Below are 17,719 nucleotides of genomic sequence, written 5' to 3'. Positions count from 1 at the left end.
GGATGTTCCTTATGATTTTCCTCCCTTGCTTACTGAAGAAGCCAAGATCTCTGATTCATTTCTTGCTCCTCTTGCTTCTTGCTCTGAACTCACCTGAATCATTTTGCTGGCATTACCAGAGCTCTTCCATGCTGTTTGGGTTGGCAGAGTCTTGTCCTGCCATCATCCTACTTTCTGGCAGGGAATGCAGTTGCTCTGTTGCAATAAACTGTGAGTGAAGCAGGTTTCCACAGTGCTGGCTGTAAAGCAGAGGGGAGCCATAATACCACTTACCTTTGAGCTTATGCCAAACATGCAGAGTTAAATGCAGACAGGGTTTGTCTTCCCTTCAAGCGTTGCCTCTGTGTGTTCCCATGATGTGCATATAGTTTGGGAAGGAGAGTCCCTTCCCCTGACAGTCAGCATGGACTGAGTCCAGCTGGGTAACTCAATTGTTGTTTGTCCAGCACTTGAGAATCATGGTCAAGTTGCTGAGGGGTGTCACCAGGGAGATATGAAAGATGGCGTCTGGACATGCTTCATCACACAGATGGCAAGATACCTTGTCTGTCAAGGTCAGCTAAGGATTCCCTCTTGCATACATAGCAAACATTATGTTGAAAAGAAGCAGTGCCCAGTGAGTGAGTTTGTCTAGTGCTTGGACAGCTGTGTAGACTTGCATAAGCGGGAGAGATGGAGACGTTGCCTCTCATTTGTTCCCAATTTCTCCTGCCTTTCCTTATTCTTCCATGCTATAATATCTCATGGTTTGAGGGTTTTCTGGCAGACACTAAGGCAACAGGAGCTCAACTGCCTTTTTCTTGCTCTGGCCACCACAGTAGCGATTTCTCAAAGGCCCTGGTGAGCTGTGGCTCCATGTGGGATGTGTCACGGGTGGTAGGGTGTGCAGAGGAGCAGCGGTGCAGAGCCACTGTTGCTCAGGAGTAGCTTCCTTCCAGAGCCAGTGCCTTAGAATCATAGAATAGTTAGGGTTGGAAAGGACCTTAAGATCATCTAGTTCCAGCCCCCCTGCCATGGGCAGGGATACCTCACACTAAACCATGTCACCCAGGACTCCATCCAACCTGGCCTTGAACACTGCCAGGGGTAGAGCGTTCACGACTTCCTTGGGCAACCCATTCCAGTGCCTCACCACCCTCACAGGAAAGAACTTCTTCCTTATATCCAATCTAAACTTCCCCTGTTTAAGTTTGGACCCGTTAGCCCTTGTCCTACCACTGTAGTCCCTAATGAAGAGTTCCTCCCCAGCATCCTTGTAGGCCCCTTCAGATACTGGAAGGCTGATATGAGGTTTCCACGCAGCCTTCTCTTCTCCAGGCTGAACAGCCCCAACTTTCTCAGCCTGTCTTCATACGGGAGGTGCTCCAGTCCCCTGATCATCCTCGTGGCCCTCCTCTGGACTTGTTCCAACAGTTCCATGTCCTTTTTATGTTGAGGACACCAGAACTGTACACGGTACTCCAAGTGAGGTCTCATGAGATCAGAGTAGAGGGGCAGGATCACCTCCTTCGACCTGCTGGTCACGCTCCTTTTGATGCAGCCCAGGATATGGTTGGTGTCTGGGTTGCGAGCACACACTGAAGCTAGCTCATGTTCAGTTTCTCATCATCCGCGCAGGGCTGCTCTGAATCTCTTTTCTAACTGCTGAGGGCACACTCAATCCCACTGTCCATGGTGCCGACAAAGACGTTGAACAAGACCGGTCCCAACACCGACCCCTGAGGGACACCACTCGTTAATTGTTTCCAACTGGACACTGAGCCATTGACCACAACTCTTTGCGTGTGGCCATCCAGCCAATTCTTTATACACAGTGTGGTCCATCCATCAAATTGATGCCTCTCCAATTCAGAGACAAGGATGTCGTGCGGGACAGTGTCGAATGCTTCTTTGCACAAGTCCAGGTAGATGACGTCAACTGCTTTGCCCCTGTCTATCAGTTCCGTAGCCCCATCATAGAAGGCCAACAAATTGGTCAGGCAGGATTTCCCCTCAGTGAAGCCATGTTGGCTGTCACCAACCACCTGGTTGCTTTTCATGTGCCTTAGCATGCCTTCCAGGAGAATCTGCTCCAAGATTTTGGCAGGCACAGAGGTGAGACTGACTGGTCTGTAATTCCCCATGTCTTCCATTTTCCCCTTCTTGAAAAGGGGGGTTATATTTCCCTTTTTCCACTCATCAGGAACTTCACCTGACTGCCACGGTTTTTCAAACGTGATGGACAGTGGCTTAGCAACTTCCTTTGCCATCTCCTTCAGGACCCACGGATGGATTTCATCAGGTCCCATGGACTTGTGCGAATTCAGGTTCTTAAGATGGTCTAAGACCTGATCCTCTCCTACAGTGGGCCTAAAGTCTTCATTCTCAGGGTCCCTGCAACCGCCTTCCAAGAATTGGGTGGTGTGGTCAGAGCATTTGCCAGTGAAGACTGAGGCAAAGAAGTTGTTGAGAACCTCAGCCTTCTCCAAATCCAGGGTAGCCATTTCTCTTGATAGCTTCCGGAGAGGGCCCACGTAATCCCTCGTCTGTCTTTCATTTGCTACATACCTATAGAAGCCCTTTCTGTTATCCTTCACATCCCTTGCCAGATTTAATTCTAGCTGGGCCTTAGCTTCCTGGGCAATGTCCCTGTATTCTTCCCAGGCCACCTGTCCTTGCTTCCACCTTTTATAAGCCTCATTTTTCCCCTCTAAGCTTCCTCAGCAGCTCCTTATTCATCCATGGAGGTCTCCTGGCCTTCTTGCCCCATTTCCTTCTAGTTGGAACGCAACGCTACTGAGCTTGTAGCAGGTGATCTTTCAATATCCCCAGCAGTCTTGGGCTTCCCAGCCCTCTAGGGCTTTATCCCATGGAACCTTACTGAGCAGGTTCCTGAAGAGGCCAAAGTCTGCTCTCTTGAAGTCCAGGGCAGTGAGCTTGCTGTGTGCCCTTCTCACTGCCCTGAGGATCTCGAACTCTACCGTCACATGATTGCTGCAGCCAAGGCTGCCTTGGAGTCTTACATTCCCCACCAGCCCTTCCCTGTTGGTGAGCACGAGGTCAAGCATGGCACCTCTCGTTGTCAGCTCCTCTGTTACTTGCAGGAGGAAGTTGTCTTCCACACAATCAAGGAATCTCCTGGATTGCTTGTGCCTGGCCGTACTGACCCTCCAACAGATGTCCGGGTGATTGAAGTCGCCCATGAGGATAAGACCCTGTGAGTGTGAGGCTGCTCCTGTCTGTCTATAGATTGCTTCATCCACGGCATCTTCCTTATTGTGCAGCCTATAAGAAGATCCCCACAGTAATGTCCCCCATCGCTGTTCTCCCTTTGACCCTGACCCGCAAACTGTTGACTGATCACCCGTCCCCAGGCAGTGTTCCATACTCTCCAGTCTATCACTGTCATAATTAACAATTCCACCTTCCCGTCTGCCTGGTCTGTCTTTCCTGAAGAGCTTATAACCTTCCATTCCATCACTCCAGTCATAGGAGCCATCCCACCGTGTTTCTGTTATGCCCCTGATATCATATCCCTTTAGCCGTGCACACATCCCTAACTCCTCGTGCTTATTCCCCATACGATGGGCATTTTTATAGAGGCATCTGAGCTGAGCTCCGAATGAAGCCGGCTCATCGACTAGAGCGACTGAAATAGCTCTGCGTCGCTCCAAGCATTTATTACAGGTGCTGGCAACTGACTGGGGGTGTTGGGAAGGATAGATGCCTCCCTCACCCAACACATCTCATTTAAAGCTGCGTTGACCAGCTAGGCAAGCCTCCTACCAAAACAGCTCTTCCCCTTCTTTGTCAGACTCTAGCTCCACCAGCTTCCAGTAGACCTGGCCTTCCAGACCTATTCCCTTCTTCTAAATAACCAAACCCCTGACTATGGCACTACCGTTCTAACCATTTATTAATCTGCCAAATCTTCCTGGCTTTTTTAAGGTCCTCCCCTTTAACCTGGAATATTGATGATAAAACTATCTGAGCTCCAGAGCACCTGACCACCTCTCCCAGGGCTCTGTAGTCCTTCTTAATGTTCTCCAGGCTACTGCTATCTATATCGCTAGCACCCACATGGACCACTAGAAGTGGATAATAGTCAGCGGAACTTACTAGATCAGGCAGCCTCTCTGCGACATCCCTGATCCGTGCCCCTGGTAGGCAACACACCTCCCTCGAGACTGGGTCAGGCCAACAGATAGGTGCCTCTGTGCCTTTTGAAGTAGAGTCACCTGCTACAATAACCCCCTGCTTTTTCCTGGCAGCACCAGTAGTGATCCTCTTTCCTGGTGCATCAGCAGGTTGTTCATGTGGCGAGGTGTGTTTTTCCTCGTTAGCCCCCTGCAGAACTGCAAAGTGGTTCTGGGTGGGGATGTCACATTTAGGAGGAACCCCCTTGCTTTTAATTGTCCTTTTCTTCCTTTCTTTGGGTGGGTTTCGGTTTTTTGGTTGTTTTTGTTTGGGTTTTTGTTTTTGTTTTTTTTTTTTGCGGGTTTTTGATTTGGTTTGGTTTGGTTTTTTTTTTGGGGGGGGAGGGGGGGTGTTACTAGTTCCCAGCTTCTTGGGTTAATGCCCTCCTTTTCTGTATGAGCTGTGATGTACGCTTGTGGTCCCTGCACAGTTTGGGCCTGGAGCAAGCAGTCCAGCTCCCTGTCAGCTTCCCTGACATCTTTGAGCCTGAGTCTCCCACAGCTCAGCCACCTGCTGCAGGAGGACCTCCACCAGGGCTCACCGAGTGCAGCCCTGCCCATTTTGTACCCTTGCCTCAGGCGACAAGTGGAGGCACCTACTACACTCCGAGGTCTGCGCTGCAGCCTCCCTTCTCATCAGCTCTGTTTGGGTGCCTACGCTGGCCACCGTCCAGGCAGCCAGAGCAGAGCTCCCAGACCGGGCCCTGGTCCTGAGGCGAGTGCTCACCATCGCACTTGCTGCCTGCGCAGACTGCCGTGCTATGCCCTGTTTGCCTTGCTTCTGGTCACTTGGGCTCCCTGGGGCAGGTTTTTACCCACTCAGGGATGGTGCTGTTCCTCCTGGCGCTGCCCCTTGTGAGTCAGCTGCTTGTGTCGGCTGAGCTGCCAGCTCCTGGGCAAGTCCTGTCAAGGACTTGAGGCTCCCTCAGTGGCTCTCGCTGCTCAGAATTGAGGCTCCTGGACGCTCTGTTTCCCCTTGCTCCGGTGTTGAAGGCATCCTCTCTGGAGCTACTCACCTCGGCCTTCTGCCAGGGGTGCTGGGCTTGGTGCCTGGGTGGGACTGAGTGGGACCGAGTGCAGGCAGCCCGCACTCAGCTGGACACATCTCCTAAACAGATTTCAGTTTTTTCTGTTTTTTGCCCCCACAGAATCTCAGAACCTGCCAAAGCAGCCCCCACTGATGCTTACCCTGGGCCAGGCCTCAGAGTGTTTGCGGCTTATGGCTCGCGTGGGCTTGGGCTCCTGCTCCTTTGCCAGAGTGGATGACTATTTGCACTAGCCACCAGAACCAAGATGGAGTTGACATCGTTGAATGCTGCCCTTCATCTTCTGTTGCTGCCACTCTACACCACCACCTCGTTCAACAGCCTGACCTCCCTGCCACCCCCACCCCCTCTAGCACACACACACACACACAGAACCTGTGAACATATTGAGTGAGTCCCTCACTATGTGGCTATTCCCGACCCCAGGAACGACTGGCAGATCTTACCTGCCTCTCTGCCATTGCTGTAGCTCCAGCAGCACTCAGTATTTTGCTGGTTATTCTAATGTAGTACCTTACAATGTAGGGATTTCTCTTTTATTTTGATTTGAGTTGTTTCTCATGGATCTGGAGAGTTTTGCTGAGCTGGTTTCTGCTGATTTACTGAGGAACCTCATCAAGTTGCTGACAGCTTGTTCTTCCCTTCTCCCTCCATCATGCACATACAGCATCATTTTCTGTGTTAGTTATCTGAACTCTTCTTGCAGTAGCAGCTCAGAGGGAATTTATTTTATTTGAATCCTGTTTATTATAAAGGTCTCTTCCACCTCCACAAAGTCATCGATGTATTTATTGCTCACAGACTCAGTCCCAGTCATACATGTCATGCAGCCCTTCAGGAGATTTGATGAGGTAGGTCCTGTCATGCACTAATTATGAGAAATGAAGGAGCTTGGTCCTTCACGGTACATGCCTCTCTCAAGAGCACGAGCCTCACAAGTCCTTGTCTTTGTGAGTGGGAAGAGTAGAAGACTTGATATTGCCTTATGTTAGCGGCTGAACTACAGCATCATCTCTCAGTCCTCAGTCCTGTGAAATGGGTAAATCCAGCTCTCACAGCAGCTAGAGGGACAGGACTGGACTGATGAATATGAAGTCATCTACTATTGTGTTGGTAGAAGCAGGTCGTTGGCCTCCAGGAAACATCTGTGGGTGCTGCCAGTTGGGCTGTCAGTTTTGGTGTTAAATCACAACCCCCCCTTTTTCATCATATAGGGGGGCTCTGTCACTAGGACTCAGTAATAATAGTAATACCCCCCAAGTAACACTGATCTAAATAAGCACTTTTAAATTTTGCCAGTGTCTTGGGAACACTAAGCTGACCTGTGCTCATCCTTGCAAGTGGCACCAGCTGTGGATTAGGTCAGTACCAGCTTTGTAAGATTTGAGCCATTCAGAAGGAAGCAGGAACATTTCTTTAAGGAGTGCTGAGAAAATTATTTTAGTTTCAGGCCCAAAGCAAGGATCTGTGTGTGAGTAACCTCCGAGTAAGATGGACTAATGTGTCCGTCTGCAGTATGTATCAATCCCAGGGACTCGAGTGCCACTAAGCTGGCATTCAAACCATCTGCCTGTAAGTGTTTCTGAGCCTGTACTTTTAAGTGGTGAGGCTGTGTAGCAGAACCACGTGCTTTGCATCCTCTGATGTACCCTTGGGAGACTTCAGGCTTGGTCTGGCTGCACAGGAGGCCGTGTAATTCTGCACCAAATGAATTTTAGGTCAGTACCCCTGAGGAGGGCCCAGGAGAGCTCAGACTCAACATGTATTTTACTGCTGTTTATGATTTTGTTTTGGAAAGGTCAATGAAAGATGAAGAGATTGTGTTGAAGTTTGCCCTTAAAATGAGGGTTAGCTTTTGCCAGGGCTTCATGCAGCCAGAGAGCTTGCGTGCTGCTGAAGAAAGGAAGGTGCTGTGTGACCTCTGTGCAGAGCTTTAAGGATTTTCTGCGTTTGCAGCTGGAACATGAGGTCTGAAACCAAGGCAGAGCAGGGATCAGGTGTCCCCTACACTGCAGAAGGCAGCTGTGGCAGTGAATATGCAGATGGTGTTGGCAGTGGTTTGAAATGCCTATCACTACCTTTTGGTGAAGGTATATGATGTGTAAAGGCAGTGCTTGAGCCATGGTGGCCTAAGAAAACAGGCAACATGAGGTTTAGAGATGGAGGAGAGATTTTTATTAGATCAACTCAGCTGAAAGAAGCAGAGGGAGAAGCTCTGTGTACTACAGCTTTTCTAGACGGACAGGAGCAGAGAACTGCACCACACAGAATTTAACTTGCAAATCTGGGGCTTCTGTTTCAGTTCTGGGAACAGCTCATGTGACTGAAAGCTTCTCTACTGATTCTCAGTTCTGTTCGTTGTCCTAGTGAGGGCTGTTACCCAGCCTGTAGTCCTTTCCTCACTGCAGTTGTAGAGACACTTAACTCTTTTCTGGAGCCCTTGTGTGCCTGTGCTAAACCTGAGGCAGCACACGAACTTGTCCTGGTGAGAGATTGTTCTGCAGGCTCTCCATTTCATAGACCCAGGTTTATGGCATGCTGAGGAGCTGATTGTGGGTACTTAGGTTGGAAATACCATGGTACATGGCTTTGCCTTTCACATTTGGCAACTTCCTCTGCTGTTGGTCAACATTCAGCTTGCTGCTGTCTGGCTACAGTCAAAATTCTCTCTCATCTTTGTAACAACGCTGTCTTTATCTGAGTTGTTTTGGTTTTTTTTTGTTCCTTCTTTTTGTGGTTCCTTTAAGCCAAGTCCGTCATGTGTCATATTAATGCTTCACTTAGTCTTTCGGCAAAGCTGTGCTGACTATCCTAGAGCATTTTGTTTTGTGTTGTTTTCACTGCAAAAAAACCCAAGAGATGCTCCTAGATATTGGGTTATTCTGGTGCCAAAAAGTTCTGGTGTAATGAGATGGTCTCTCTGTCTTCTCATGGAGAGCCTCCCTGTGGTAGTGTCCTGGGTTCAGCAATAGCAGTCATTTTTCTCCTTAGTAGCTGGTGCAGTGCTGTGGTTTTGACTTTCAGCCTGGGAATAACACTGACAACACCGATGTTTTTAGTTGTTGCTAAGTAATGTTTACTCTGACCAAGGACTTGGTGAGTCTCATGCTCTGCCAGGGAGGAGGGGAAGCTGGGAGGAAGCAGCAACAGGACACCTGACCCAAACTAACCAAAGGGGTATTCCATACCCCAGCACGTCATGCCCAGTATGTAAACTGGGGGCAGTTACCTGGAAGGGCTAGATAGCTGTTTGGATCGGGCTGGGTATTGGTTGGTGGGTGGTGAGTGGTTGTATTCTCTTCCCTTGTTATTTCCCTTATTGTTATTGTTATTGGTGGTAGCAGTAGTGGTTTGTGTTATACCTTAGTTACTGGACTGTTCTTATCTCAACCCGTGGGAATTACATTATTTCGATTCTCCTCCCCATTCCTCCGGGAGCAGGGGGAGGAAGGTGGAGGGGAGTGAGCGAGCAGCTGCATGGTTCTGAGTTACTGGCTGGCCTTAAACCATGGCAGTTAGAAACCATCTTGCTCTTGTGTCAGGGTTAGTGCTGAGGGGTCACACTCATCTCATGCTGGTGATTAATTATGAGTCTCTGCCACTGGCAGTGTGCAGCACAGTGGCAGCAGATCCCTGTAGACAAGACAGCAATGATACTTTCTGCTTCTTGCACTCAAAGCAGTAGTGCCAGCTTGAGTTGTTCTTCTCTGTCTACTTGACCCAGTTTCTGACAGACATCACTGCTGTAACTAGCACCCATTGCTGCTGCCAGCTTCTTGCCAGCTCTTGTACCTGTTGTCCTGATTCTGGTTTTTGAGGAGTGCAAAGGCTTTTCTGCTGTGACATATCTGTCCCATACCTGTCACTTGTTTGGTTGGTTTTGGTGTTGTTTTTTTTTTTTTTTAATGTCAGGTATTCCTGTGGTTTCACTAGTGGTTTCTGATTGTTGTGCTCAGGTTCTGACTAATGCAGCCATGACTTTGTGTGGGGACGTGTAAGCTTGTTTGTGATGTGTGGGCAGCTTCAACCAGCCCTGGAGGAGCGGCCACCACTGGGCTGCGATGGAGCAGATCTCCTCATTGCCTTGGGAGGAGGGGAGGTCTCCTCTTTGGTACAGCATTGCCTAAATGGACATTACGCAAATTGTGCACATTGATTCAGTTTAAGCTTAGTATTTGTGAATTAAGTTATCTGACACTTTGCATGAAAGCTTGAAAAAGGGGGAGGGGTGGATTTTAACTGGGAAAAAGCCTATGAAAATATACTGGAATTATGGTAAAGAAACCGATGATCTGCTGTGTATTGACAGAATTATTTTTATTAAAATACACATCCCTGTGCAAGGGCCAGCATGGAGCCATGTGATTTGTCAGCCTTACACACCAGTGATCCCCGTGGCTTGGGACTGGCCATTCAGAGGGAGCTGGGCTCTGCCTAACAAGGTTGAGCTGGCTCTGGGATGAGTTTTCCCCATCCAGGGGTGAGGGGACACAGACAGAAGCACGTCCCTGTCGTTAGGCAGGTCCCTTGGTGGTCAGGGCTGGCTCTTGGCTTGAGCATTGCTGCCTCACGTACAGTTTTTAGAGGGAAGCAAGCAGTTAGACTTTCTGGTACGTCTTACACAGCTTTGGTAACAGGACATTTAGGGGGCAGGTCATGCTGCAGCAGCTGCCAACATCTGTATATATTTCTGCTGACGCCACTATATATTTCCACTACACCATGTTCTCAGCATAGCAGGAAGCACATGATGGCTGTTCTACAAAACATCTACAAAAGAGCTTCTCCCACAGTTGCTAGAGTGTAGAAGTGATGCTTCCAGTGATCGAACCCTTAGAGCAGACCCTGGAAATTTTCCATTGGCGTCCTTTTTTCACAGACCACCTCCCGCATCTTGGGTCCCAATGCTATGAGTTCAGTAACATTCCCACCTGGCAGCAGTTAACTCATCAGCTCATGTGAGCAGGAGTTCCTTGGGGTCTGGATGAGTCCTGAATGGCACTGCAATTCCACCCATCACCCAAAGCAGGCTATCACGGTGGAGAATCCTCAGAAATAACATTGGCATGTCCTGCAGAGCATTGTTTTAATTTGTTAGTGAAGGGATAGAGACTAGTAAAACCATAATTATGAGGGTTGGTTTCTTTTTTTTTCACCACCACCTTTCTCATAAATGGTGCGATGTGGCATTCCTAGATGATCTGCTGGTGCTTCTCAACGTTTTCACCTCTCGTTGGCAATAGCATCTTGTAGCGCCTTCCAGATCTTGTCAACACAGCTCTTTCTGCAGGTCAAAACTTTCCAGATTAGCTGTGTGCCATGGCAAGAATCACTTTTTCTCCTTGAGCACCATGTTCTCCATTTGAAATCTGGTTGGGGACCTGTGTGGTTTTGATTTGCAGCAGTGTTTAAAGCAAATGGAGGAAATAATCTTTGCAGCCCTCCAGTGTGAATGACTGGGAAAGGCTGCTTAGTAAGGGGAGTGTTTAAAGAGTCTCTGAAATACAGACTGGGGCTTTCTATCCATGAGCTTACCACCTTTGCATTACATATGGTGCAGATCCGTTTTTTTTCTTTTAGAAGACAACATGGCCATCACAGCCCTCGGTGTTACATGCTCCCAAGGTATAACTCTGGAGCTTTATGTCTATAAACAGCCAAGTGCCATCCATGAGATGTTTGTCCCCCAAAATCTGATTCTGCTTCAGCTTCCCTTTCCATTGATGCATCATCCCATGGTGCTTATGATTTGTGGGATGGGTTTTTCCTGTCCCCTGCCTACATTCAGTACTCTAGAAAATACAGCCCTGACTGTTTTCTAGTCATGAGCGTGAACCACTGATGAGGTTTTAGGCTGAGGATCAGTCCATGGCACTTACCACTGAGGGGGTTGTGTCCTCACCCTCTGGGCACTGCGGATGTTTTCATCTCCCTCACCTTACAGCAGCCACCAGCATATTTGGAAGCTGATAAAGGGTTTGGCAGATCTTCTCCTTGAACCCTTCACTCCAATCACCTACTTTTGGAATGCCTGCAATGCCCATGGGGCAGAGAGCATGCTGTAAGGATGAATAGCCTTACCTATGGGTAAGGGTAACCTCACCTATGGGTCAAGACCTGGCCCCCCTATCGTGTTCCCAATGAAGCATGCAGTGACCAGGCACAGTTTGCGCCAAGCCTGGAGAAACACGTGCCTGTGGCAAAAGGGTTTTTCAGTCACACCATGCCTTGGGCTTGTGGGATGTCTCCTTGGGCTGAAGAATCAGGAAAAATTCAAAGAGCAATTTGTGTCAATGAGTCTTTATTATCATATTTATATATTTATTATAAATATTTGCTCCACTGGGCACATCCTAGTGGGGCAGTGACAGCAGGAGTAACTTCGTGGCCACCATTACACTGGTCCTGGGGTGGTCCGGGCTGGATCTACCTACAGTGATGGTGCCCACTGCCATGGGACCCTTTGGAGAAGCACCATGAGCACTGTCAGCTCCCTCCAGAGATGGGAGGACTGGATGGGCGAGTTGGATGGTGGACGGCAGAAGGAGGATTTAATTTTTTCCTTGGAAGCTTTTGCATAGCTCCTCAACTAGGGCTTCCTGGGGCTGGCTCAGACCTCATCGCCAGTGACAGCCACAATCCTGCATTGAGAAAGTGAGGAAAGAGAGTGAAAATATGAACTATGAGCTGTTCCCTTCCCATGCACTACTTCTCCCCTCTCTGTGTGCAGCCCCATCCTGGATGGAGGCTTGGAGCCATCTCCAGCAGCCTCTGCCCTCCTCAGGCTGATGGTCCATGTCTGAGTCTTCCCAGACCACTGGCATTAGCAGAAACCACCAAAACAGAAGGGTTTTCCCCCTTCTGCCCATCCCACAGAGCTGTTTTCCTACCACCACCCCCACCACCACCCCGCAGGTCTATGCTCCCAGCTGGGTCTGAGTTGTTGGTAGGGATGGGGGGAGCTGCTCTAGCTCCCAGCCGTACTGCAGTGCAAACCCCGGGGGTACTCACACAGCTGCAAGCAGGGAGTAGCCTCAGGGCATCTTGTAGATCTTCACATACTGGATAGGTTTCTGTGCATACTTGATGCATCATTTGGTGGACGTGATGTGGGCTGTCAAGGGAAAGGAGAGATGTGAATGCCCTTGGCAGCACTTTGCAGCTAACTGCATTGCCAGACACTAACACTGCAGGATATTGAACATGGGATGGCAGCTGTGGAGCTTCTCAGCAGCTCCCACAGCACCCTGCAGCAGGGATTGGTTTCCCTTCATGGCCACAAGGACAGGAATGGGAAACATGGACAGTAGTGGGCAGAGGGAACACGTGGGACCCACAGCCCACACTGCTGCAGTGTATGGTGATATCGGGTTGCTCAGTCTGGGGATGAGTTTTTGGGGGTTTCCAAGGTAGGGTCACAACTTGCAAGGTGTTTTGGGAGGCTCCAAACAGCTGCAACGGTCTCCCCCTTCCAAACACTTGTTCATCCAGCTGAGATCTGGGGAACAGCTGCTAGTCTCCTCCAAGCAGGGTTGGCTTTGCTGAGGTCACCTAGCACCCTAAGGAGAAAAATGTCTGCTACTGCTGAACCCAGGACACACCCACTTCAACCACTTTTCCCCAAATTTCAGACATATTCTAGGAAGCCTCTTAGACAAGGGGATTTCTGTCGTTTATTTTGGGGGCCACATCCAGTGGCAGGTCAAAGAGGCTGAGGAACGGGATGGCCTCTTCTGCTTTCTGAGGAAGAGCCACAGGGCTGAGAGCGGCTTCCAGGAGGTTTCGGGAGAACTGAAATTTACCCAGGAAAGCAGATTCTGTGATGACAAAATGTCAAGTCTAATGATTTCCTCTTCATTTCTAAAAGGAGAGACAACCCAAAATCTCTGGTCAGTCATGGGTTTAGCTGGTTTGCCTGAGTTGTCAAAGGCAAGTGACTGATGAGTTCCTGCCAAACCATCCTCCCCAACCACCCTGCCCATACCAAGAGCATTGGGTTAGGCACTGAAACACTCAGCATTGGATAGGATGGGATGAGACGAAAAAGCCACACTGGACTGAACTAGGAGGGACCCCAGAGAAAGTGGTGACAGAGATGCTTTTGGTGACTTTATAGAAAGGGAAGAAATGGGGCAACAGCAGTGGGATGCCTGTGTCTGAGCCCGTGTCTGAGCCCAAGTCTGAGCCTAAGCATTGCCTCCACCTCCCACATGGGCAATGGGATTGACATGGGATGATCAGAGGGATGGAGGCTCGTGATTATCAGTATACAGACAGGTCATTCCTCAGGGAGATGGGACAAACCCTACCACAACCCCAAAAGAGTCATCCCAGACCCCAGAGAGGACCCCGAGGGCAGCACCACACAGCACTGGTGGACATCAGCCCAGCTTCCATGCAGAGATCTGCTCCCTGGGAAGATGAGATGCAGCTGTAAGGAGGGGGTGAGGACCTGGTGGGAACCCACATGGGATGATGCTGAGTGGGAGCATGGGAGAGGACCTGACTGTGGCTTGGGAACGAGGCAAGGCTTCTCGGAGGAGAGGAAAGGTGAAAATGGACTTCCGTGAAGATTATCTCATGTTTGTGTGACTTCTCTAGAAGAAGAAAGGAGAAGGAAACAAATCAAATGTGCTGACAACTCTGTTTTGGAAGAATGGTCTGCAGGCCATTCAGGTCTGGTGGCCTGGCATGGTAGCAGGGTGGCCATGCGGAGAGCTGGGCACAGCATCGCTGGTTTCTAATGCTACTTTTCCCAGAAAAGGGATCTGCAGGGAGAAGACACCTTATGCACAGTCCCTGAGCCCCCTTCTACAGCCTCTGCATCCCTCAGGCTCTCCCCCCTTCCCTTTTGCAGCTCCTGCCACCTCCCTGATGTACAGACCCTCAAGCCCAACAAGCCACCAGGGTCACACCACCTCCTAGACATCGGTTAAAAGCAAAGGGCTGTAATTAAGGGGGAACTGAGCTGATAGCTTTCTCCAGACAAAACATCTCCTCATGCAGAAAACCTCATGTGCCAAGCTCACTTTTCAGGCTCATCTGAGGCACACGGTCACTGCTCCTTTTCCCTAGCTAATTAACCCTGTACCATCAGAAGCATTAGTAGATGCCTCCACTATCTGCGCCTCATAAAGCAAATGACTGCATGTGGAGTATTTGAAGGCCTGAAGAGGCTCCAAGAGGCTCTCTGGAGGACTTGGGCTTTCCCCTGTATCTTTTGGGCTTGGCCTTAGTCTTCTCCAGCCCCTTCCAAATTGCTGTGCCTGGGTGCTCCCGGTGATCTCCTAGGCCATCCCCACCAATGGCAGAGTCTCCTCTCCATGTGTGAAGCTCCAGGGCCTCCCCAAGGTTTGCCTGGTTGGGCAGATGCAAAGGCAAGGAGCCATCTGTGTAGAGAGAGGAGGAGGGACAGGCTGTGCACATGATTTTATTGATGTCTACACCAATTGCAACCTCACTATAGTTGAATGCAGCCCTCTCTAGAGAAAGCCTTCATCGCCATCAACCATGGCCAAAAAGGCATAAATCCACTAGAGCCTCCTTGCCATGGCTAGGAATAAGGCAATGTGTCAAGGGAAATAATAGCATAACAAACTGTATGGTAGGCAGCAAAAAGACCTTACAAACAGAGATCAAATCTGGATCTCAAATGGTGATACAAAACCAATTAGAAAGAGAAAGCTGACAGCAATGGAAATTGATGAGAGAGTAAAAGGAATTAAAGCCAGAGAAAACCAACTCTTTAATATCATAGAATCACAGACTGGTTTGGGTTGGAAGGGACATTAGAGATAATCCAGTCCCAACCCCCTGCCACAGGCAGGGACACCTTCCACTAGAGCAGGTTGCTCCAAGCCCCATCCAACCTAGCCTTGAACACTGCCAGAGATGGAGCAGCCACAGCTTCTCTGGGCAGCCTTTGCCAGTGCCTCAGCACCCTCACAGGGAAGAACTTCTGCCTAAGAGCTCATCTCAATCACCCCTCTGGCAGGTTAAAGCCATTCCCCCTTGTCCTGTCCCTACAGGCCCTTGTCTGAAGCCCCTCTCCAGGTTTCTTGTAGCCCCTTTAGGCACCGTGACCTGCTCTAAGGTCTCCCCGGAGCCTTCTCTTCTCCAGGCTGAACCAGCCCAGCTCTCTCATCCTGTCTCCAGAGCAGAGCTGCTCCAGCCCTCACAGCATCCCTGTGGCCCTCTTCTGGACTCACTCCAACAGCTCCACATCCCTCTTGTCTTGGGGACCTCAGAGCTGGATGCCTCTGAGGGATAACCCTGACACACTGTGGGTCCCGGAACCAGAGGTCTCATGGGCACCATGAGGCAGGTGGTGATCTCCCAAGTGCACCAGGAGGTGCTTCAGCTTGAGGAAGCCTTTTAAATTGTTGACTTTACTCTTCAGGAGCCTTCAGACCATGGAGACACCCTGTTTGCTTGGTCTCAGTGCCCTCCCCTGGCAGCTGTGCTGGGCTCACACAGGACAGCAGGTCCTGGGTTACCCAGATCTTCCCATAGGATCCACAACTGCTGTCCCAGGCAGGTGCCCTTCTCCAGTCCTGGGTCGGGACCCTCTGTTGGGGGTTTTTAATGTACACCATGGCCTCACAGCCCTGTTCCTGTCCCTATCCACAGGTGACAGCAGCTGCAGAGGTCTGTGCTGGTTGGAGAAGTCAGCTCCAAAGGATGGCCCAAGCCCCACTGTACTGGATACCATGGAGCTGGCAAGGGCAGGGGCTGGTGGGACCCACATGCACCATAGACAGGGCAAGAGGCTTCTCAATGGGCTCAGCTGGGGCCAAGGTCATTGTGATGCTGGTTCTGTGCTGGCACATCTCTGCCAGGAGCTGATGCTAGGGAAGGCGGATGAAAGCCCAGGCTGGAGGTGAGGCGCTGGGCTCCCAGGCACACTGTGTTCATCCCCTGCACAGTGCCTTGCTGGACATTTCCATGCAGAGCCCTGGGGTCGGTGCTGCATCCATGCCACAGCTGTCAGGAGAGGGCACCAAGACCAAGCAAACAGTGTGTCTCCATGGTCTGAAGGCTCCTGAGGAGTAAAGGCAATGGTTCGAAAGGTTTCCTCAAGCTAAAGCATCTCCTGGTACACCCAGGAGATCTCCACATGCCTCCCTTGTCTGCTTAAGCATCTGTTCTACCTGCCCAAGGACGTCTGCAGGACACAGCTCAGATGCACTAAAGTCCTAGGGAAGATGTGGCTACCAGCCTTTGCTCATGTATGGCTTGCATGGGGCAATGCAAAGGACAAGCTGAAAGCTGAAAACCCAAAACCAATGGCAGTGTTGTACCTAAAAGCCCTCAGAGTAGTCTTCAGCCCTTCTTGCATCCCCTTGAAATGAGTACCCAAGTGCCCAGAGCACCCCATTCAGCACCATCCCATCCCCCCAGAGAGACCCAAGAGGTTCTGGGAGGCAGCAAGAAGAGCTCCCATCCCACCCCAGCCCCTTGGCTGTCTCCATTCCTCGGCATGACAAGCAGCAGCACAGTTATTGGGGCTGGGAGAAGAAATGACACCACCACTCTCCCATACCACATTAAGTAAACCTGTATTTTGTGGCTGTGCTCAGCAGGGGGGTGCTAGTGGGGCCGGCAGCACCCCAGGAGCTGGTGCCCTGCTGGTTGATGCAGCACAGCGCTCTGGGGAGTCAGTGCCCACCCTCAGCATTGGGGACCTGATTCGGAGAAAACTCCAGGAACAAACATGATTTTCCAACCTATCTTCCTGATTACTGTTTTTTTAACTTTCAACATCTTTCCCCAATATCACAGGCTGAACATCTCCAGCTTAACTTTGAGTTTTCCCCTCTCCTTTTCCAAAGCCAAAATTAAGAAATCTGGCAGAGCTATATTAAGTTTGCATTGTCTGTTACTCTGCGTGATTTCTTAAAGTGAAAAACATATCTGCATACATTACTTCATCCCAATTTCCTTGCCCCCTCAAAACAGCATTAACTGTAACTATGTATTATAGTTCAGAGTTCCATTTTTAGGCCATTTTTCCTGATCTTCCAAAGTATACAAAGGCCACCATTGGTTACAATATTTTACCAATGTTTTCTTATTTACCGAGCCCCCAGGAGACCCTCCAAGTTCTTTCCAGTGTGCCAAAATGCATCCAAAGGACTCTTTTTCAAGATCTATCCACTCTGCTGATTTTCCATTATCAATCTCACATTCACACACACACATACACAAACGGGATCCCACAGACACACTCCACACAGTTACAACACTTGAGACAAAGACAGACTAAAATTCAAACAAACAAACAACAGTTAATAACACAGTTATAACATCCTGTCACCAGTACCAAAATCACAAATCATTACTGTAACAAGCCACAAAATAAGACGAATACCAGTAGAATCAAAAGCAATACATCCTAACCCCGATGGCTCAGACCATATTGTAACATTAATAGGGGGGTTTCCTTGAACCCTTTATAGTTGACCAGCCTGTCAGTGTCCCAAGAAGGATGAGACCCTT

At 49.7% G+C, this 17,719-nt stretch overlaps 1 protein-coding gene across 1 annotated transcript in view; it reads left to right on the top strand.

Annotated features, from left to right (window-relative positions):
• Positions 1-5,579, top strand: part of LOC130594587 (ran-binding protein 10-like) — an 84,764-nt gene extending 79,185 nt beyond the window's left edge. Inside the window, exon 13 of the mRNA XM_057400573.1 lies at positions 5,324-5,579. Coding sequence (XP_057256556.1) covers positions 5,324-5,454 — 131 coding nt within the window. The 3' untranslated portion in view covers positions 5,455-5,579. The remainder of the gene's footprint in view (positions 1-5,323) is intronic.
• The last annotated feature ends 12,140 nt before the right edge of the window (positions 5,580-17,719 follow it).

This window comes from Pezoporus wallicus, unplaced genomic scaffold, assembly GCF_028554395.1.
Source record: "Pezoporus wallicus isolate ANWC-B61680 ecotype Strahan unplaced genomic scaffold, APGP_CSIRO_Pwel_v1 contig_7171, whole genome shotgun sequence".
Classification (NCBI taxonomy): domain Eukaryota; kingdom Metazoa; phylum Chordata; class Aves; order Psittaciformes; family Psittacidae; genus Pezoporus; species Pezoporus wallicus.
The sequence above is the reverse complement of the archived record's forward strand: the minus strand, read 5'-3'. Positions and strand labels throughout refer to the sequence as shown.